The sequence below is a fragment of the Hippocampus zosterae genome, chromosome 7, assembly GCF_025434085.1.
Source record: "Hippocampus zosterae strain Florida chromosome 7, ASM2543408v3, whole genome shotgun sequence".
NCBI lineage: Eukaryota > Metazoa > Chordata > Actinopteri > Syngnathiformes > Syngnathidae > Hippocampus > Hippocampus zosterae.
The window spans coordinates 15,958,535-15,980,477 of NC_067457.1; the positions used below are offsets into that span (position 1 = coordinate 15,958,535).

General features: G+C 43.0%; 1 protein-coding gene across 1 annotated transcript in view; it reads right to left on the reverse strand.

Moving 5' to 3' along the window:
• Positions 1 to 21,943, reverse strand: part of LOC127604300 (thrombospondin type-1 domain-containing protein 7A-like) — a 117,817-nt gene that overhangs the window by 15,834 nt on the left and 80,040 nt on the right. The window contains exons 7-20 of the mRNA XM_052071347.1: positions 20,863 to 21,057; positions 15,961 to 16,201; positions 14,745 to 14,860; positions 14,140 to 14,272; positions 13,877 to 13,980; positions 12,074 to 12,268; positions 11,024 to 11,290; positions 5,717 to 5,895; positions 5,549 to 5,554; positions 5,290 to 5,423; positions 4,486 to 4,639; positions 2,446 to 2,587; positions 2,184 to 2,299; positions 1,994 to 2,111 (exon numbers count right to left, since the gene is read on the reverse strand). Coding sequence (XP_051927307.1) covers positions 1,994 to 2,111; positions 2,184 to 2,299; positions 2,446 to 2,587; positions 4,486 to 4,639; positions 5,290 to 5,423; positions 5,549 to 5,554; positions 5,717 to 5,895; positions 11,024 to 11,290; positions 12,074 to 12,268; positions 13,877 to 13,980; positions 14,140 to 14,272; positions 14,745 to 14,860; positions 15,961 to 16,201; positions 20,863 to 21,057 — 2,100 coding nt within the window. The remainder of the gene's footprint in view (positions 1 to 1,993; positions 2,112 to 2,183; positions 2,300 to 2,445; positions 2,588 to 4,485; positions 4,640 to 5,289; positions 5,424 to 5,548; positions 5,555 to 5,716; positions 5,896 to 11,023; positions 11,291 to 12,073; positions 12,269 to 13,876; positions 13,981 to 14,139; positions 14,273 to 14,744; positions 14,861 to 15,960; positions 16,202 to 20,862; positions 21,058 to 21,943) is intronic.

A 21,943-nucleotide genomic window follows, 5' to 3' on the forward strand; every position in this document is an offset into this window, starting at 1 on the left:
CACTCTGTGTGTGCGTATGTGTGTGTGTACACGCACACACAGAATAGTCATGAGTTGTGTTTTTTCAGCCGGTGGTATTGGAAGGATCCTCTTCCAGCGTGCACACCTGCTGCCAATTTGATCATCATGATGAATCCATGTATTTAAAGACTGTCAAGATCCCATGTCATTTGTCGGATTATTGACCTTGTAACTGCTCCTGCTCAAGGGTTGTTTTCTCGAACTCTTGTTCTCCTCATTGTCACTTTTGCCTCAAGTTCCCAGCTCGTTAAGTATTTTTATTATTTTGTTTTTGATTTTGCTCTTTTTGTTTCATCCATTTAGACTTGAGTCATTTTGTTTGTTTTCTCGGATGAACTATTTCCTTGCATTTTGCAAGCGCGTGGTGACAATGCATTGTTTTTCGTGGTTCTTGTTGACCAGCCATTTCTGTTTGTCAGTGCTCTTTTCTTATTCAATAAATATTTTCTTGTACGGATTTTGTTTATGTCGACATTTGTGTGATCCGATAGCCATTCAGTTCGTCCCCGAATTGTGACAGGTACAGATGTACCGGTATCTATATTTATATATATACTGTATATTCTGTTTTTATTTATGCTTAACACATTTTTCCATTGGAATTGGGTTTGTATGCATTTTGTTTCAAATACCTTCATAAAAAAGTAAATCGTGAAACACATATGCTGGATCAAGATTAATGAATTAATTTGACATTCAGTAAACACCCCTGCAGATACAATTTAAATGTTTGCGGGAATTTAGTCACATTATTATAGTGGAGACTATAATAATAGATTGAATGATAACCTTATTTTTTGTCACCATATGCAAAACAGCAAATTAAATTAAATTAAATTAAAGTCCAAGATGGCCCCCGAGTAGGCAGACATCGGCAAGTGGTCTCAAGAGCCTTGCTTTTTTTTTGGTTATTTTTGTGTTTTGTTTTGTCACATTGTGTTTTTTGTTACGTCATGTGGACCTGATGTGGATTGTTTTTCATTATTTTTTTGGCCATGACATTCATTAAAGGAGAAGAATCTGTGCTTGGAGGTTGCACCTTCTCGGCAGCACGCGTATACCCAGCACTGATTTTGAGTGGGAGGAATGTCGGTGCCATTTGACTGTCATTGCTGGACAGCGCTTGTGTTTTTTCGCGCCTGAAATTGGCAGACTTTTTCACAGCCCCGCTTTTTTCAGCGGAAAGGTCGGTGCTGATGGACACATCTGCGGCTGGGTGGATGGATGGCTTGGGGAGCCGACGATGAGAAGAAAGGAGCATCAATGCAGAGCGCAGATGCGTATTGGAATTGAAGCGGATTTATATGAGACAGGAGATGTGAGCGAATCTCTTTTTTCGTCAATGGATGCTACAGCTTCTTGTTTGCTTTCAAAACTTAGCTTGTTGCAGACATGTGTACATTTATAGCATGATGTCCCTGATCCACTGGTGAAAGGGCACTTTGATTCTCTCCTCTTTCATCTATAACTGCTTCAAACAACAAAACGTTTGCAGAAAAATGGTTCAGATCGAATGACTGAATGTTGCGTTGTATTATTTTGTTATGTTATTTTGACTTCAAGATGGCGCTGCGAGAGTAGCTGCCTTTACAGCAGCTCCTATGCTTTTTCTTCTTCTACTTTCTTCCTTTAATAACTTTGCTGCTGTAAATTAGGAATTTCTCCATTGTGAGACGAATAAACATTTTCCTATTCTTCTTAAATTTAGAAATGTAAGGAAAAAGTTTGCTTTCTGATAATGTCAAAGAAAGCATTTTAATACTCAAATGTACAGAAGGAAGCATTATTTGTATTAAAGAGAGCTGAGTGGCATGTGTCCAGTTGGGGGTGAAGTGCCTTCCTCAAGCACTTCTGAGCAATGCTAAGGACATGCAGTCCCAATGTGGAGATTTTCAAGTTTGACCAGCAACCTTTTGGTTCAAATACAAGTCCGCAACATTAAAAACGATGCCAAGAGCTCAATTGCACCTACCTTGGAGTCCGCATTTATGTGAACAATCGGACCATGCCGACCACTCTGACAGCTGGCAGTTGACGGGGCATTCCACAACGCAGGAAGCATTCGTCTGCCACTTCCTCTCAAGGCCAAGCTGAAAGACAATTATTTGAATGAACTCTGACTTTATTGAAGAGTTCAAACAAAAAAAACAACTCAAACCCACCTCTTTACAGAATCTCAGGTCAACAGATTTGCCGTCGCTCCGCACACAGTCCAGCATGCGGGTTTTGATACCATTTCCACAGACCGCTCGATCACTCAGTTGACAAGTACTCCAATCTGCACCAACCAGACATCAAGAAAGAAACAAGGTTTCCTGATGTTCAGGCACACCCACTGAGATTCTTCTTTTTGTAAAGATGTCAATCTTAATCCGGAGTTTCCATAGAAAGACTACATGATTGACCAAGCTGTTCGCGTCTCACCGGTGATGTTGTAGGAATGGTGAAAGCAATTGTCGTTGAGTTTGCAAAGCTGCGCTTCAGTGGTTGGAGGACACTCCTTCCCCTCTCCAGGCTGCCTGATGGGTGAAGCCTTTCTCTCTCGTGTACTGTTCCCATTACATGGCTAAGTAACAAAGAAATAGCAGATACTGTATCGATAGATATATTGGTTGATAGGTTGATACAGTTCAAACTCAGTATTTTCATCACAGTGCGCGCTTTCGGGATTTTTTTTAAAAGAAAAGTATTTTTTTTGGAAAGCAGATCGACATTATCCGATACAGAGGTAAAAATGAACATCGTTGACCCAGTTTTGAAAAATGCCTCTTATGTAAGCGCATTTTTTAAAACTCGCCACGAGAGTCACAGTGGCCGCAGCAGTGATAAGCCCCACCCAACCCGTGACAGCCGATTCTGATCCCTTCAAATTTTTCTTCTCTTCATCGCCCTTTCATTATTCTCGCCATGTCGTGAGCCCAATCATGGCCGAGAACGAGACCCTGTAAGTGGGTGAGCCCTAGTCAAAACAAACAAATGATTTCTATGAAGGCGGGCCCAGTGGGCGAGTGGTTAGCGCATCGACTTCACAGTGCAGAGGTATTGGGTTCGATTCCAACTCCAGCCTTCCTGTGTGGAGTTTGCATGTTCTTCTTGTGCCTGTGTGGGTTTTCTCCGGGTACTCCAGTTTCCTCCCACATTCCAACAACATGCGTGGCAGGCTGATTTAACACTCAGTGTGGCTAAAGCGGTTCAGAAAAAGGATGAATGGAAGGATTTCTAGGAATTGCATTACTTCTCAAAATTAAGCTTATACATTAAATATCATCATAGGATGTGATGAATTTTCATTGCAACATAATATACCCTTTTGATTTTGGATGATTTATTTATTTTTTTTAATCCATCGGCACTGAAAACACCCCCTCCACCTCCAACCTCAGCGTCCATTGATGGATTTCAAAGTATCATCTAGACATTTTTTTCCCCAATCAATCAAAGCAAAAAAGCAAATATTCAATTGAAGCTCAAATGAAGTGTTCCATGAAGAGGCTGAACTTCTCTCTTGCCCTTTCTGTCACACACACACACACATGTGCGCGCACACACACACACACACACACACGCACATTCAACTGTAAGCGTTGGAAACAAAAACAAATTAAACACGTGGCTTGCTTTGAAATAGTTGGAGTGTGAGATGCATATACAGTGATCCCTCGCTATTTCGCGGTTCGTTTATCGCGGCTTCAGTTCATCGCGGATTTTTTCAAACATCATCTTTTTTTTTTTTAAGTCCACAAAAGGTCCACGAGAAGCAGCGAAAGTCAGCAAAACAACAGCAAGTCACGTAGGCAACATATACAGGACTACATGTAAATGTTTACTGTATTTACCTCAACTCAACTGTATTTATACAGCACGTTCAAACAGCCATCGCTGCATACAAAGTGCTGAACACGGAGCAAATAACATAAACAACAGTAAAGCAACCTAACTTATACATGTTTAAATCAATTAGTATACAGCATTAAGTCATTAACTACTTCAAAATTTACTTCTACATGCATGTATACCATTAAATTTGGCCTTATAAATATAATGTACATGTACCTATATGGGGGGGGGGGGTAGTTGCTTCAAAAGTCGATCTCTGGTCAAATATGTAGCAAGCTGATCCAAGTAGTAACTACTGCAACTCGTGTGTGTGTGTGTGTGTGTGTGTGTACAGACACAGTGTGCGTGATGTGGCTCTTTGCAGTTACACAGTAAAAAAAAAAAGCTCTTAGTCTCTGACTGGTTGACCACCCCTGATATAAATGCTTCAATACAGAACACCTCCAAATTATGATACTCTCTATTACATTTTGTCAAGAATACTCGCCTTGTTTTACTACGGCCAGACTAGGTTTTTCATCCTCACCGTGACTGCCATGGTGTAAACATCTCACCGGGCATCCACGGCAATCGCAGTCTGGCATATTGGCCCATCCCGTAATGAGTGTCGTTTAATATCTTTCTCACCAGTGGACATGGACTCCAGGCTCCCCAGTCTGATAACACACAGTCTTCTGGACAGGGCAGCCGGCTGTTGCGAGCCCCCAGAGGCATCTCCTCCGGGTCACACAGGTAGTCATCCACCTGCTCCGAGGGGCCGTCTATCGTGTTCAGCATACACCTGGTATGCAAAATACTATCGTTATTTTAAGCGACAAAAAAAAAAACTATTTACCTTCATCACTATAAAGAATCTAACGTGCTTGATTATCAGGACAAAATACAGATGTCAATGAAAGTGCTGAAAGCAGCTGCTGCCAGAAATTTTCAGTCATGGGGATTTTTAAAAAATGTATTTTTACATGAAAATAAAGGATAGAACAATGTAATTTATATGAATTGGAAATGATATTAAAAATGCAAGCCATCTTGAAATTGTTTTGAATATTCCATTTAGTATTGGGCTGGACAGTTACTTTTTTTTGTAGCGCAGCATCTATGTCATCACCCCCCGCTTTCAGCTCGTGGGTTCTACCCGGGCCTCCGTGGGTTTTCTCCGGGTACTCCGATTTCCTCCCACATTCCAAAACATACATGGCAGGCTGATTGAAGACTCTAAAATTGTCCCTCGGTGTGAGTGTGAGTGTGGATAGTTGTTCGTCTCTGTGTGCCCTGCGATTGGCTGGCAACCCGTTTAGGGTATCCCCCTGCCTGCTGCCTGAAGACAGCTGAGATAGGCTCCAGCACCCCCCGCGACCCTTGTGAGGATAAAGCGGTTCGGAAAATGGATGGATGGACAGATAATCTGATGTTGTTTCGCAAAATCTTTACCTGACTTTTCTGGTTTGAACGCCTTCGCCACAGTTATTCTTTGGGTCCACACTGCTAACTTTCCAGACACTCCATGGTTCTACCACCCAAATATATTGCCCACAGTCACTGAGACAAGGCACCACTTCATATACCTGTTTCAAGTAAATGTCAAAATTACCTGATTGGACTTGTTAGGAACATTTATACAGTACAGTATACAAGGGGGCGGGGCTGGGGGGCAGCAAACTCAAATTAAGACAAACATTAAAGTACTTACTTGTGCCTGAGATTGAATTGCATTCAATAAAGAAAAGAGAAGAAAAACAGTAGTCATTGATATTAGTCTAGCATATTTAAAACGTGTACAGTAAACTGTATACAGTAGTTGTAAAAGCGAACTTTACATAACTGAACATTCTGAAAGTACAATCTAACAATAAATCACCTGGTTGACGTGGTCAAGTTTGGGGCAAGGCCTTCCCCCGTTGTATGGTTTTTCTCTGAGCCATTTCGAGCGAACTTTGACACCACTGCCGCACGACTTGCTACATCGGGACCAATTGGACCATTCGCTGAGTTTACAGTCAGACGGACAAGGAATGATGCAAGCCTCCTCAATGTACCCTGTCAACAATATGACAATAAATGTTTAAATGCGGTACATACTGTATATAAAAGCTGCAGGACTTGAATCACATGACATGACTTGGGTCAGCATTTGTAGGGTTTGGGACAAAAAAATTTGAAAGACTCAACTTGGCTTTGACATGGTATTATAGATTTGACTGACATGAACTAAATGATGTGAAAAGTGAATTTGTTCATAAGTGAAAAGCTGTACTTAAAGATTTTTTTTTTTTTAAAGAAAATGATCTTTTGTGGCAGGACGCAGTATGCGAGAGGGAACCGGTCCACTCTTCCCTCCACATAAAAAACTACACCCAGCCATCAACGTCATCATCGACAGTGATTAGTCTGCATACCGACCGCGAGTGGAGTGAGTTAGTTCAACTCAAACGGTTTGATCGAACGAACTTAAAACAATTATTTGGGTTTAAAACAGTCAACTTGGGGTTCAGTATGTTGCTTAAGGACACTTGAATATGGGTACAGGGGGCGAGGGTTGAAGCCACAAGAAAAGACGACCACTCTACCACCTGAGGGATGACGAACTGCCGGATTGATTAGTCGTGAGATGACACGTGTGCATTGGTGGTTTCTGCTTGGCTCTTGACGAAGGCACAGCTCCTGCCCTCACCCCTACCCTCTCCTTGCTCACCACTTAGTCTTTGTGCTGTCTTTGTCTAACTTTTCCTAGCCTCCTACCGTATTTTCATCCGAAGAAATAACCATGGAATTAGTTGGCTGGTCTCTCGATGCAATCGACAAAATTTTTTCGATGAAAAGAGCAGGCAGTGGGGAGCGTGCTTGCCCTCCGGGGACATTTGCTGCCGGATACGCCCTGGATCCATGGAGAAAGTGGAGACCGGTGTGCCTGGCAATACTGTCCGTGGAGGATGTGGAAGACATCTACATTATTGGCCTTTTCATAACAGGTATGCTGCTGTTTGGTGTTGGCAGCTTTCTGTTCTATCGCAAAATTCAGCCGACAGGAGCGGCTTTATTGGAAGTGAAGAAGGTGCCGGTCATTCTGGATGGTTTGGCGCCAATGTCAAAATGCAATATTGATGCGGTTTTGGAGCGACTTCGCGCGATCGACAACATCATGGAGAAGTTGGAATCCGCGCTGCGGAAAGAGTTTTCGGATTCGGCTGATCGGCGCCAGTGAAGAGATGCAGGCCACGGACTCAAGGCTGTCTGAAATTGTTTTCGGCCGTCCTTCCAAATCAAACAACGCTATCTGGCCCTTTCGCCTGGATGGTAGTAGGCATGGAATCTAGGGCCCCCACCAGCACCCCCCTCCTTCTCGGCCATGGACTGTCTTCATGATGAGCAGACCTCGACGAAGCAGCTACGACGTGTACACGCATACACATACACAACTTGAAAATCACACGCGTATACATATCCTTGTTATCACCGTCTTCATCGCTCCGATTCTTTTCCCCTGTGACGTAGTATTATCTGCAGAGCGCATCGGGGACCGTGCAGCTGGTCAGTTAAGCTGCGTCATGGTCGCCCCCCCCCCCCCTCCCTCCCACTTCACATCCATCCGCCTTCTCATTACATGTTATGTCTTGTGACTTGTTGTAACTGTCATATGTTTATTTATGTGCTTGGGGCTTTTTTTATCCTGGATGAATGAGGTGAGGAAGGGAGCGGAGGAATCTGGGAAATGAGCTGCACACAGTAGGTGTGCTCAAGTCTCTCCAGTTGTGTGTGGGAGGGAGCGGAGTGAATAGGAATCCAGCGAAGACTGACATTTCGTCTGCAGCTGCAAGGCCAAGACCTTATCATTCACTGAGGGTTATGGAGAGGAGGAGATAGGAATACTCGCATGCGTGTTTTTCCATCCAGGGGAAAGTCCAGATAACAATTGTTTTGGGAACAGGCCGTCTACAATTTCAGACAGCCTTGAATGTCTTTTAGCATGTGATTTTTTTAGCAAGGATCTAACGTGTACCCAGCAGCAAATGTCCCAGAGGGGCAAGAAGGCTCCCAACCGCCTGTTCTTTTCATAAAAAAGAAATGATCCATAGTGCTGAGAGTCCAGCTGCGTAATTCCATGATTTGTCTTTTCAGAAAAAAAAACACGTAGGCTATATCAAGACAGAAGACAGCACATTAGACAAAATCAGCACAGCAGAGGAGTAAAGGGGGCATGGGGGTGGGGGAGAAGCGAAACAAAATGTGTCTGCCTTCACAGAGAGCCAGTGCAGAAAATGTCTGTATTTATTTTTAACTATATTATCCATTCGGCCTGTTGGCTGTTACTGAAAAAACTCCAAAAGACTTGTAACAACTACCTGTATGTTACTACAAAAAGTAATTTTGGGGTCAGGTTAATTTTTGGGCAGAGTAAGTGATTCTTTTAACCTAATGAAGATATCATTTTGATTCATATTCTTGAGCAAGGCATCGATACCCCCGTTATCTCGAACACCACTTTTGTAACACAGTATTGGCCGTGATTATAAGATGACCCCCCTCTTTTTCAAGACTCAAGTTTCAAAAAAGACTTTGAACACCAAATTAATTTTAATACAGAAAATAATTACAGTACATCTGAAACAAATGATTCGAACATTATATTTGAGAGAAAAAGCATGTTATTTTGTCTCATTCAAATCTTAATATCTGAACATTTAAATATGCAAACTAAAGTGTAATCACATTGAGAAATGAATGTCTTCTGGTTTTTGAAATGTAAATTACATGATAACTTCTCCTCAGCTGCCGGTTAACCTGGCCGATCTTCGACCAACTTTTCTCCAGATTGTCGCTACTTTTCTCCATTTTCTGTTATCTCTTCTATTATTTCTTCTCTTTTCTTTCTTACTGCTATTTTTAATTTGTCTTCTTCGTGCTACCACTATTTTTATTTTTATTCTTTGTGACAGGGGTTCACTTTGGCCTGGGGAGTCAAGTTCAGCATTTGGGTCAATGATATCTGGCGCCATCTCGCGTCGTGAATGGGTATAATGTCTAGACCCCGAATATAAGACGACCCCCACTTTTTCAGTCTTATTTCAATCCAAAAACCACCGTCTTATATTCGGGCCAATACGGTACATTCTAGTATACTACATATTCTTTCAACCATTATCCCCAAGTTGTTCCTCGAATATTGTGATCTTGACCTATTATTCTATGCACTGCATTGGTTTACAGCTGCAGCCTGAGGGAATAATATGGCTGGAAAGACCAGACGGGATGATGATTCATCCACACATTTGTGGCGAAAAAGCAACAATCAAAGGATGCTGAAATCAGACTGAAAGCTGACAGCAGTCATCATTTGAGTTGCAATCAGTCACTGTAAAAAAAAAAAAAAAAAAAAAAAAAAGAGGAAAGCTCTCAGACTGACAACTAAATAGCTTTTTCATTGAACAAGCACAGATGTGCCCATTCCCCAGAGTGCTTTTGATGTCTTCGATATTTTCCCGCAAGGGTATGACTTCTCTGTAATTCGTAATGCCCTTTTGTCCTCTTGATGGCAAATGCCAAGCTGTGTTCATACAGATCCAGGCGGCCGGACAGATTTGGGGTTTTGACTCATACAACCCTAAAACGCCACCCCGCGACTGTTTTTAACATTCAGACTAACTCAAAAGATTGCCTCTGAGCTAGGCCAACTAATATGATTTTGACATGTATTAATAGTTTCGGTGTATTGTAGAGTAGTTTACTTATTAAGGTCAGTTTAACGATTGAATGCTGCAAGCATGTACCCGCAAGACTCAAAGTGACTTATCAAGACATAATGAGGGATCTCCAGCTGTGTCCCACTTCAGTCTTTGAAATCAGCTCCGTTAAATATGCACTCCAAAGTGAGAAAGAGGTCATTTGTCATATCAGTCATCAGTTCCAACACTCTGAACGGACTACTTCACTTCATGAGTCTTTTAAAAAAAATTGAATGCAAAAAATGTAGCTTCACAACAGGACGCTTGAAAATAATTGTACACTGCGAGTCAGTGTTCAACTTTTTTTTTTTTCAGATCACCAGAATTGTTATTTAAAAATAGTCTTGAAAAAGAAACAAAAATAATAATCAAGATAATAATAATAAAACTCATAAGGGCTGCCCAATAGTTGACTGGTTAGCACGTCGGCCTCACAGTGTAGAGGTTCATGGTTCGATTCTGGCTCCAGCCTGCCTGTGTGGAGTTTGCGTGTTCTCCCCCGTGGGTTTTCTCCGGGTATTAAATTGTACCGAGGTGTTAGTGTACGCGCGGATGATTTTTCGTCTGTATGTTACACATACAGTACATTTGACAATAAAGTTTATCCAATCCAATCCAATATGTGTGCCCTGCGATTGGCTGGCAACCAGTTCAGAGTGTGCCCCGCCTACTGCCTGAAGACAGTTTGGATAGGCTCCAGCATGCCCCCTGACTCTTGTGAGGATAAGATGATCAGAAAATGGATCGGTTATTTTCTCCACCTTGCCAATATTTTTGGAAGTTCAACCTTCTCATTCAAAAATGCAAGGGCACTTAATGCGGCCTTTGTTTACATTTCAAGTTTCTGCACTCCGTACCGTGGCTTGCAGAGAAGCCTTAGCTAATTGTGAACTTTTTATTGAAATTGCCAATAATATTTTTGTTATTTTCTGTCTTGATTGTGTTCCAGCTCCAGCTGGAGTTTATGGGTGTTTCCCTCCAGCAGGTGCACCTGTGCCTCGTTACTGCATCTCGCTTGGTTATGTATTTAAGGCCCCCCGACTTCTGCTACGCCTTGTTGGATTATTGACCTTTCTCACTGTTGCACTTCAAGTGTTATTTTGTAGACCCCTCGATACAGTTCATAGTTGCTCTTGTTAATTAATAAATTGTTTGTAAGTATTTTGCTATTGCTATTGATTGTTTTCGTGTTATTGGATTTTTGATACATATATCGTTTTACATCTACTATGTGGACTACTTTACCTTGCCTTAGCAAGCACGTTTGGTTTCAAACATTGTTTATTCCTGGCTGCTTGCAACCAGCAATTTCAGTTTATACTTTGTCGGTGTGATTTTCTTTAATTAACATTTTTGTGATCACAATTTGTCAGCATATTTGGAATCCTAAAACATTATTCGGTTTGGTGTGAACCAAACAATTTACTTTTACATCTTCAACTCACCATGACTGTTGCAGCGTGAAGTCTCTACGATGCGGTTATCCTGGTCATAGCAAACCATAGATTGGTATCGATACCCCTGACCACATTCCTTGATGTCGCCCTGGACCTTCATCCCCAGTTGACCTTCCATGCGGCTGGTCTCGAAAAGTATACAGTCGGACCAGTTGCCCACAGGCTGGGCGTTGTATTTGTTGCACGGGCAGTACTGAGTCTCACTCAGTGGATACAACTGGTGGTTCTTACACTGGTCTCGCTTCTTGCTCTTACCTGAAGAAAAAAAGACCTGTAGATCATCGCCTGCTACAGAATGTCCATACAGTATTTGGAAAAAAAAATCTTCCTGGACATGAATTCGTAAGAAAATAACGGTGGTCATCACATTTTCTCAAATAAGGTACCATATTTTCCGCAATATAAGGCGCACCAAAAAGCATTCAATTTTCTCAAAAGCCGACAGTGGACTTTATAATACGATGCACCTCATATATGGATCAATATTCAGATTTCTTGGACGTAGTATTTTAAGTGTTCCATAAAGAGTTATGTTGTGAAAGCTCTCCATAAATACAGCTGTATTGTATTGTATTGTATTCCCTTTAGCGTACCTCCATCTATTGGCTGCCTAACGTGGCCGCAGCCACTATTGTCATTTCTATTCTATGCGCCTTATAATGCGGTGCGTCCTATATATGAGATCCATTTTTAAATTGACCATTAATTGCAGGTACACCTTATACGCCGAAGCACCTTATAGTACAGAAAAGGCGGTATTTGTGAAGGGGAAACATTACCATTCATCGTTTTCCCCACATAACATGTCTCGAATATGCCCAGAACTCACTCTGTTTTTGCTCATCACCACTAGAAAACAAACACATTTCTATGCTTGTGTTCAGGTCTTGAAGGACTTTGTTTTGAGCAAGGGGTCCCAAGTCCAACTTGTCGAAGCTGTTTTTCAAGACATCAGTATGGACTGTACAGCTACATTGACCGATAGTGCCTACTGTAAATGCATTCTATTCTCATTTTCATCACCTCCTTGCGACTTACCCACAAGCATCCGTTTGCGAACCCTCACACCCACGCAATCAGCTGTACAAGGCGAAAATTTGGACCAGCTGCTCAGTTGGCAGTCCTCTTGGCAGGGCAGCTGGCAGAGCTGGGTGAGAGACGGCATGGAGCTGGAGAACTTCAGACAAGCTTCAACATCAGCCTGTCCCCCATCCTGCCTCCGACACGAGACAGCTATGGGAATGAAAGAGATTATGCCACTTTTCAATTAAGCTTCACTCCTCATTATAAATGTTAAACTATTGGGACAATGAAGTCATAGAGATCAGTAAGTTGCACAAACTCTGAATGGAAAAAAAAAAAGATTCATAACATTGTCGCACCATACAATAACATCTGGTGCACTATTTCTTTTTTAAAAGTGGCAGACCCTGGAAGACTGGAGTTCATTGCATTCTGTTTCATCAATGAATATTAAGACCAGACCTTGCCATGCTTTAGTGGTTTTATACACTGTGCTGAATGTAGTTGTAGTTTGGTCTATGATATCAGATATGCCAAGGAATATCAGACAAAATGGCTAAAAAAAATAAAAAAAAGATTCATCAGTATTGAGTAAAACGGTGAATAGGAAGAGGCTTATATTGAATTGCCTGTTTCGACTCTGGGTGTAATATGACAGGTGATTGTCAATCATGATATCAGGCGTCAAAGTGGTGGAGCAGGAAGCTTATCATTGAATTAAATAATGGATTTGATATGTCTGAGTCAATGAGACGAATATGAGAACCTAACGTTTTGCATGTGAACTGTCTTCCAGGATTCTCACGGCCATTCATGTTATCCTCAGCAAGTCATCCCAAAGGAGCAGTTGGTTGATGTATACTCATAAAACTACAGTATAATCATTGCCCTTATTGTGTGGTGGGCGTGCGGGAATGTGCGTACCAAGGTTGTTCTAATTCACAGGTGTCAAAGTCGAGGCCCGGGGGCCAGACCAGGACAGCCACACCATTTTATGTGGCCCCCGAAATCAAATGAAACACAACAAATTCCATAATGCTTGCTAAAATATGGACCAACATGTCATATATATATAATAATAGAGATATTGTAAACATTTTCTTGTTGCCAAACACCCCATGACAGTAAATTAAACAGGAGTTGAATAAACCGTTATTCTTGACTTCTTTATATGATTTCAGTCATAACGGCCCTCCAAGGGCAACGGTAACTAAAATGTGGCCTGTGACAAAAATGTGTTTGAAACGCTGTTCTAGTTAATGAAAATTAGAAACTTAAATTGAAAAGAAGAATCTTTGTTAACCTAATAAAATCAGACCAGAAATATTTTTTAAAAAATATTAACAAATTACATCCGATACAACTAACTACAATTATAGTGAAAACATCCTTTGTTTTTATCTCTTTTCTAACTTTTGGGGGTCATTGTATTTTGGTGTTGCTGTACGTCCATACAGAAAAACATTTGAGAATTGTAGTTTACTTAATTACGCAATGCTAAGTGACTCTGTTTCTTTCAACCCAACACTTGACAAATACTCTAAATCGTATATACCAAAACAAAACACATGAATAAATATAATATATTTTATTTAATAATGTATTTAGAATTTAAAAAATAAATAATAAAAACTAAACTAAAATTAAGCATTTTCCCAAACAATAAAACCAACAACCTTGATCTAAAAGCTAATCAGAACGAACCAAATCAACAAAACACAAGTCAAAACAAAACAGAACGTAACCCTAATGAAAAATACCAAGCTATGATCACCCTGGTGCGTACGCACGTGAGCGTGTCCAATCAGGCGTCCTCACCTCGAACCTGTAGGCCTGCTCCACAGGTTTCCTGAGCTCCGGGGCTGTCCTGACGAACTGACCATGGAACCATTTGGCATCTTCGCCATTTATGTGTTTTCCATCTAAAGAAAGAGGTGGATACAAGCACTGTCTGGCTAGTACAGCATCAGAGACAGACTACACCTTGACATCATTTTTATACTACATGTTTCATTTTGGGTGTGCAAAAATTTCCACAAAACAGTCTGATTGCTGATGTAGCTGCGAAAACTGACATTTACCTGTATCCTGGACACACAGAAGGAGCATCACTTTCTCTCTCTTGGGTCAGCACTGCTGGACACTCTTGCCCTCCATTGGCTGGTAACTGGATGATGATGCGTTTTCGGTATTGCTTCTTCTTGGTTTTACCACCTGTGGGCAACCAAATGACAAGATTTCGATTTTCTTTTATGAGTTATGATATTTTTATGTTAAATTTCTCCTCATATTGTTTTGTACAGGTAAGTCACAGTCTGACGTCTTATTGTTACACAGTGGCATGAATTGAGTCCGAGTTTCTCTTCGGCATGAGCAACATCTCATTTGCATTTGCGTAATTGGTTAAGTACTCTGCACGATTGCAAAATTGAAATTATTTTGTGGCCCATGAGCCGGCACTCGCTAGTGAAGAATCATTGTCTTTGACGACTCCGCTTAGTGAACGACCTCTGGGCATCACGACCAGTATGCCTTGACCAAAAGAATGTATCTATTTATTTCTCATAGAGAGTTTTCACTTCGCACGATAGCATGCTACTCCACAAAAAAAAACAAAAAAAACAAATCAAACGTGTGTTTCACATACGCCAGGCACATTGCATAATGTCAAAAGAGAGAAGCTAACCTTTCTGACATGTTGATGGGTACGAGCTCCAGTCACTGTATGGGGTGACCAAACAGTCTCTTTTGCAAGGTAATAAGCAGGGCCTGACCGTATCTGGACGCAAGCTCTCTGGACACCTGAAAGAACGGCAACAACAACATTGACGTGTCACTCACCAAATCGACTGTCGTGTCCTCAGTAGTCTATTTGATGGAACGCAACCATTGTTGGTTAAAACTAAATTCCATAGTCTGCTAAAAAGTCTCCAGGGGCATATTTCAATGAAAAAAAACCCAACCATAACTGGGCCTCTGTCTCAGCTAAGGGGTTTTAGAATCCCTCTCTTTTAAGAGATGTGGCCCACATATCAGATTTGAACCAATGACATGCTTATTATAATATATATAATTCCATGTTCTTTGGTGAAAGTCTTCCGATTGCGGTCACAGCTGGTTAACCCCCGGCACCCTTGTCGACACTGACATCCTATGATACAAATTCACCGTGCAGCATGTCACTGTAATCTGGAAAATTGTGCCAGAGTAACAAGATCGAGTCCTTTCCATACACCGCACGGGGACTGGTGGGATTGCTCGAGCGGAACTGCTCTCCTGCCAAAATAGTACTTTCTGATGAATAAATAAATACATCATCCATGGTCCCAAGAGGGAGTTTCATGGAAGAACTAGCAGCGGATGTTTAAACACAGTTGGCAAGGAGCTAATTATCTCTGCCACAACAATGTGACAGTGACTAACCAGAGAGGGAAAATGATTGTGTGACATAAAAATAAGAATGAGCATTAAGAGCGACTGTGTTTCACTGACACAAACAACTCAATAATCCATGTGCATTGTACCGTATTTTCCATGCTATAAGGCGCACCTAAGGCGCACCTAAAAGCATTCAATTTTCTCAAAAGCCGGCACTGTGCCTTATAATCCGATGCACCTTCAATAATGCACGTAGTATTTTAAATGTTCTATAATGCGGTGCACCCTGTATATGAAAACAGTTTTAAAATCGGTCATTCATTGAAGGTGCGCCTTATATCCCCGAAGCTGCCTTATAGTGCGGAAAATATGGTACCTACATTTGTATGAGCATCACAAATCAAGTCCCTTCAACACGCTATGACATCACGTGAATAACCATTGTGCAGAACACAAAACAACATCCATACACAAAATGGAAAAACAAACACAAAAAATGTACTGCATATTTGGTGGTATCTTACTTTTTCGGAGGAACCTGACCCACATTGACCCGGACACAGATGACTTTACGAGTCTGCATTCCGACTGAGCATGAGGAATCATCACCGCGTGCGTGGCCCATAGACGTGTTGGTGACCAGGATGGAGGAGTCCTCTATGCACTGTCCCCATGGGCCTATCTGCCAATGGTACACCGTGCAAGGGTGGTCGTTGCAGCCCCTCACCTCCTGCAGGGCGCTGATATTGGGACATGGGATTCCACCTATGGAAGGACATGTATTGGTTCAAGCATCAGGTTTATGTTTGTACTTGTAAGCCCGATTTGAATCAAAAATTATTTATTTGAGCTCTAAACCGTTGTGATGATGTAGCTATTCTTTTTACAAAAAGTATTATTACAGTTTTACATAACCAGTAAAACTTGCCAAATCATGGACTTCGCAGCAGCTGTGAGCAATCATGGAAGCATGCTACAATAATGGTTGGAAAGCTTTAAAGCACAAGTGATGTGATGTGTGTGTCTAAAGAGAGCTATAGATGAACTCATCGGTGATTTTGACCTCTTAGGCATGAGAAACTGACAATGGGTTTTTTATTTTTTTGCCCTAGGGAAAAATTGATAGAGCTAAGATGCCCCCCGCCCCCGACCCGTCCACCTCCCCGGGAGCAGAATGTCAACACAAACCTGGAAGCCTAATATGGTCCCAGGTGGGGAGTGCATTTGATGTGACCTTCTCCACTACAAAAGGCATGTCATTAGTGGCCACTGTTACCTTTGGACCAGATAAATCCTGGGGGAGATGGTCAGCCATTACTCCCCCCACACCCCCGAAGTAACTGAATGACATCTTCCAGTCAATCACTGACAGACAGGAGAAAGCCTGACCAAAATGATGGCTGACCTCTATGTAATGTCCTTTACAGGGAAAATAAATAAATAAATAGATTAAATAAATAAATAAAAAGGAGAGATAATTACATTCACCAGAGCCGAAATACTGTATATCAGCTGGGGAGCTCATTAATACGTGGCCCACTCACAGCGCTGTGGTAATACATGTTAATTAAAAAAGACAAATATAAAATTCCCTCTCATAGGCACCACGTGAGATAAAGCCAAGATCCAATCGACTCTACACTTCCAGCAAGATGGATTGATGGAGGAAGGGTCAATAAACTGCACATTGACTTGTCAGTCCTCTTATGAATAAGATTTGTTTCAGCTCTGCTCTTTCAGAATGAACATTTATTTATTTAAATAATGCTGGTTTAATATAAAAAAAGAACAATAAGAAGAATTGATCCAATTTACATAAACAAATAAGCCAAAAGGATGAGCTAGAAGCAGATATGGGGGATGGTGAGTTTCAATCCATTAAAACTATTGAGCCAGGTTAGCGATGAACCAAAAGTAAAAACAATTAAAAATAAAATAAAATAAAATATATTTAACCCTTTCAGGGATAGCAGTTACTACAGTGGACAGTTTATAATGTTATCAGGTTACAGGTTATCATTATTGGTGCATGAAAGGATTAAAAATAGTTCTCAGTAACTGATGAAAAATGTTCAACAGAATATTTCGAAGACAGATCTTTCGTGGAATTTTCCCAGGATGTGTCTATAATTTACCATAAACGCTCTAGCTGTTTCCAAATGTGCCAAAATTGTTCAGGAAGTGATGAAGCCAAATGTGTATCAGACTATCTGTCAAGTCTCATGCATGAAATGCTTCCTTAGTACAACATCGGCTTTGTTGGTGTGAACATGCCAAAAACAGCATGTTGCACAACTTGTTCCAGAAGTGAGAAAATAGCTGTTACCATCATTGTGGGGCCAAAAAAAGAAAAAAAAAATCAATTTGGGAGCACTGCCCAGCCAGGCGCAAACCATCTGTTCGGTTTCCCCACCACCACCACTACCACACCCGCTTTGCCTTCAAACCACGAAGGTGAGAACATGTTCTATCCTGTTATTAGCATTAGCGGGTTGTAAAGTGTAAAACACACTGCTATGTGCATAATTTCAGCATGATTTACATCAGTGATCCCCAACTGATGGGTCGAGACTGAAACTTTTTTGTAGCTCCCCGTGACCCACAAAAAAGTTACATGGATATGTATTACAATTTTTTTCAGAAGAGTACTTAAGCGTACCAAGTTTCCACCCAGAACATCGAATTTTAGGTGAGGGTAATACTGTAGTTGCTAGCCCCAGTGTGAACAAGATCGGACTTTGACTAGCAGAAGTCATAGCTAGTGATATGCTATGCTAATCCATCCATCCATCCATCATCTACCGCTTATCCCGGGGCCGGGTCGCGGGGGCAACAGCTTTAGCAGGGAAGCCCAGACTTCCCTCTCCCTAGCTACTTCTTCCAGCTCTCCCCGGGGGATCCCGAGTCGTTCCCAGGCAAGCTGGGTGACATAGTCTCTCCAGCGTGTCCTGGGTCTTCCTCGGGGTCTCCTCCCGGTGGGACATGACCGGAACACCTCACCGGGGAGGCGCTCAGGAGGCATCCGAATCAGATGCCCAAGCCACCTCATCTGGCTCCTCTCGATGTGGAGGAGAAGCGGCTCGACTCTGAGCCCCTCCCGGATGACTGAGCTTCTCACCTTATCTCTAAGGGAGAGCCCGGACACCCTGCGGAGAAAACTCATTTCAGCCGCTTGTATCCGGGATCTCGTTCTTTCGGTCATGACCCATAGCTCGTGACCATAGGTGAGGGTTGGGACGTAGATCGACTGGTAAATTGAGAGCTTCGCCCTTTGGCTCAGCTCCTTCTTCACCACGACAGACCGATACAACGTCCGCATCACAGCAGACGCTGCACCGATCCGCCTGTCGATCTCCCGCTCCCTCCTACCCCCACTCGTGAACAAGACCCCAAGATACTTGAACTCCTCCACTTGGGGTAAGATCTCCTCCCCGACCCGGAGGGGGCACTCCACCCTTTTCCGACTGAGGACCATGGTTTCAGATTTGGAGGTGCTGATTTTCATCCCAACCGCTTCACACTCGGCTGCGAAACGCTCCAGTGAGAGTTGGAGAGCCCCGCTTGAAGGAGCCAACAGCACCACATCATCTGCAAAAAGCAGGGATGTAATACTGAGGCCCCCAAAACTGACCCCCGCAACGCTTCGGCTGCGCCTAGAAATTCTGTCCATAAAGGTTATGAACAGAATCGGCGACAAAGGGCAGCCTTGGCGGAGTCCTACCCCCACTGGAAACGATTCCGACTTACTGCCGGCAATGCGAACCAAACTCTGACATCGGTGGTATAGTGACCGAACAGCCCGTATCAGGGGGTTCGGTACCCCATACCCACGAAGCACCCCCCACAGAACTCCCCGAGGGACACGGTCAAACGCCTTCTCCAAGTCCACAAAACACATGTAGACTGGTTGGGCGAATTCCCACATACCCTCAAGGACCCTGCTAAGGGTATAGAGCTGGTCCACTGTTCCACGGCCGGGACGAAAACCACACTGCTCCTCCTCAATCTGAGGCTCAACTTCCTGACGGACCCTCCTCTCCAGCACCCCTAAATAGACCTTACCAGGGAGGCTGAGGAGTGTGATCCCTCTGTAGTTGGAACACACCCTCCGGTCCCCATTTTTAAAAAGAGGGACTACCACCCCGGTCTGCCAATCCAGAGGCACTTTCCCTGTTGACCACGCGATGTTGCAGAGGCGTGTCGACCAGGACAGCCCCACAACATCCAGAGCCTTGAGGAACTCCGGGCGGATCTCATCTACCCCTGGGGCCTTGCCACCGAGGAGCTTTTTAACCACATCGGTGACTTCAACCACAGAGATAGGAGAGCCCACCTCAGAGTCCCCAGGCTCTGCTTCCTCCAAGGAAGGCGTGTTGGTGGAGTTGAGGAGGTCTTCGAAGTACTCTGCCCACCGGTTCACAACGTCCTGAGTCGAAGTCAGCAGCGCCCCATCCCCACTGTACACAGTGTTAGTGGTGCACTGCTTCCCCCTCCTGAGACGTCGGATGGTGGACCAGAATTTCCTCGAAGCCGTCCGGAAGTCGGCTTCCATGGCCTCACCGAACTCTTCCCACGCTCGGGTTTTTGCCTCGGCGACCACCGAAGCCGCGGTCCGCTTGGCCAGTCGATACCCATCAGCTGCCTCTGGGGTCCCACAGGCCATAAAGGCTCGATAGGACTCCTTCTTCAGCTTGACGGCATCCCTTACTCCTGGTGTCCACCAGCGAGTACGGGGATTGCCGCCACGACAGGCACCAACCACCTTACGGCCACAACTCAGATTGGCCGCCTCAACAATAGAGGCACGGAACATGGTCCACTCGGGCTCAATGTCCCCCGTCTTCCCCGGAACATGGGAAAAGCTCTGTCGGAGGTGGGAGTTGAAACTCCTTCTGACAGGGGATTCCGCCAGACGCTCCCAACAAACCCTCACTATACGTTTGGGTCTGCCAGGACGGACCGGCATCTTCCCCCACCATCGGAGCCTACTCACCACCAGGTGGTGATCAGTTGACAGCTCCGCCCCTCTCTTCACCCGAGTGTCCAGAACATGCGGCCGCAAATCCGATGATACAACTACAAAGTCGATCATCGAACTGCGGCCTAGGGTGTCCTGGTGCCAAGTGCACATATGGACACCCTTATGTTTGAACAAGGTGTTCGTTATGGACAATCCGTGACGAGCACAGAAGTCCAATAACAAAACACCACTCAGGTTTTGATCGGGGGGGCCGTTCCTCCCAATCACGCCCCATGCTATGCTAATGCTAATTCAAATTCATTTTGAAATTGAAACATATTTTTCATGTATTTTCATAAACTACGAAAAAAGGCTTGCTTTAAAAAGTAACTGTTATTTTACTGATTACTTGATTTTAAAAAGTTACATTACTTCAATAGTTACATTCCAAGCATTATCCTCTTACCCTCTCCTGCATTGTAGGCCAAAATGGACCGAGCTCTGGTCTGCTTCCCTTCTGTATTTTTTCCAGAGCAGGTGTGGGAGCAGAGGGACCACTGGGTCCATGTACTGAGGGCACAGTCCTTTGGGCAAGGCACTTCACAGATTATTGGCATAGGCAGGATGGCATCACGGCAGAGTTGCCTCTCCACATATTCACCTGGTGACAAAAAGGCTCATGTTAAGGACAGTATCATGTTAGTGTTTGTAAAGAAATCAAGAGGCTTTTTTATTGATACTTGAGACTCTGAGTGTATTCTTGAAAACATCCAGTGGTATTTTTTTTTCATTTTTATTTTGTTTTACGTTTTGGGTTTGTGCTATAAGTGACATGAATATATTATTGTAGAACATTTCAGCCTGATTATCTAAGAGCTCGAAAAGTGTATCATACATTGTGTGTTCACACTAAAACTGCGTGCTGTTGTCAGACATGTGGCAACTGATTTACTTTGTACAGGTACAAAGTAAATCAGTTTTGATGTTTTACCAAGATCCAAATACCAGGTGCTATAACTGCGTTTTCACTCAAGAAGATTGTGCATGCTGTTGGCAACAGGTGTAAAAGTGGCAGGGATCATTGTTAAAAGAGAGTTTTGGTGATGATGTTTCTACCATGGAACATTTGTGAGAGCTCTGCAAGCACAACATGAAATTTGAAGTAATAGAACAAGTGTTCGTAGTGATGGGAAAATGAAGCTTCAAATTTGCTTCATGAAGCATTTATATTTTTGGACTCCAGAAATACCCAAACTTAGTCTAGCTCACCCCTGAGCAGTTTTAGACCATGCCTTACGCCGGACTGGGCATGAAAAAAAAATAGCCCTAAAAGTGGTGCTGTTGATTAACACATCCAACCGTTATTGAGTGAGATGTGCAAGCTTTCATTTCATCCCATCACTGAATCACCATGAACTTTCACTTTCACTTTCTGCTTGGCTCTCGACGAAGGCGGACGCTTTTTGCACAGCTCCCCTGCCCTCCCACCTTTTTTTCCCTGCTCGCCACTTAGTCTTTTGTGCTGTCTTTGTGCAACTTTTTTTTCC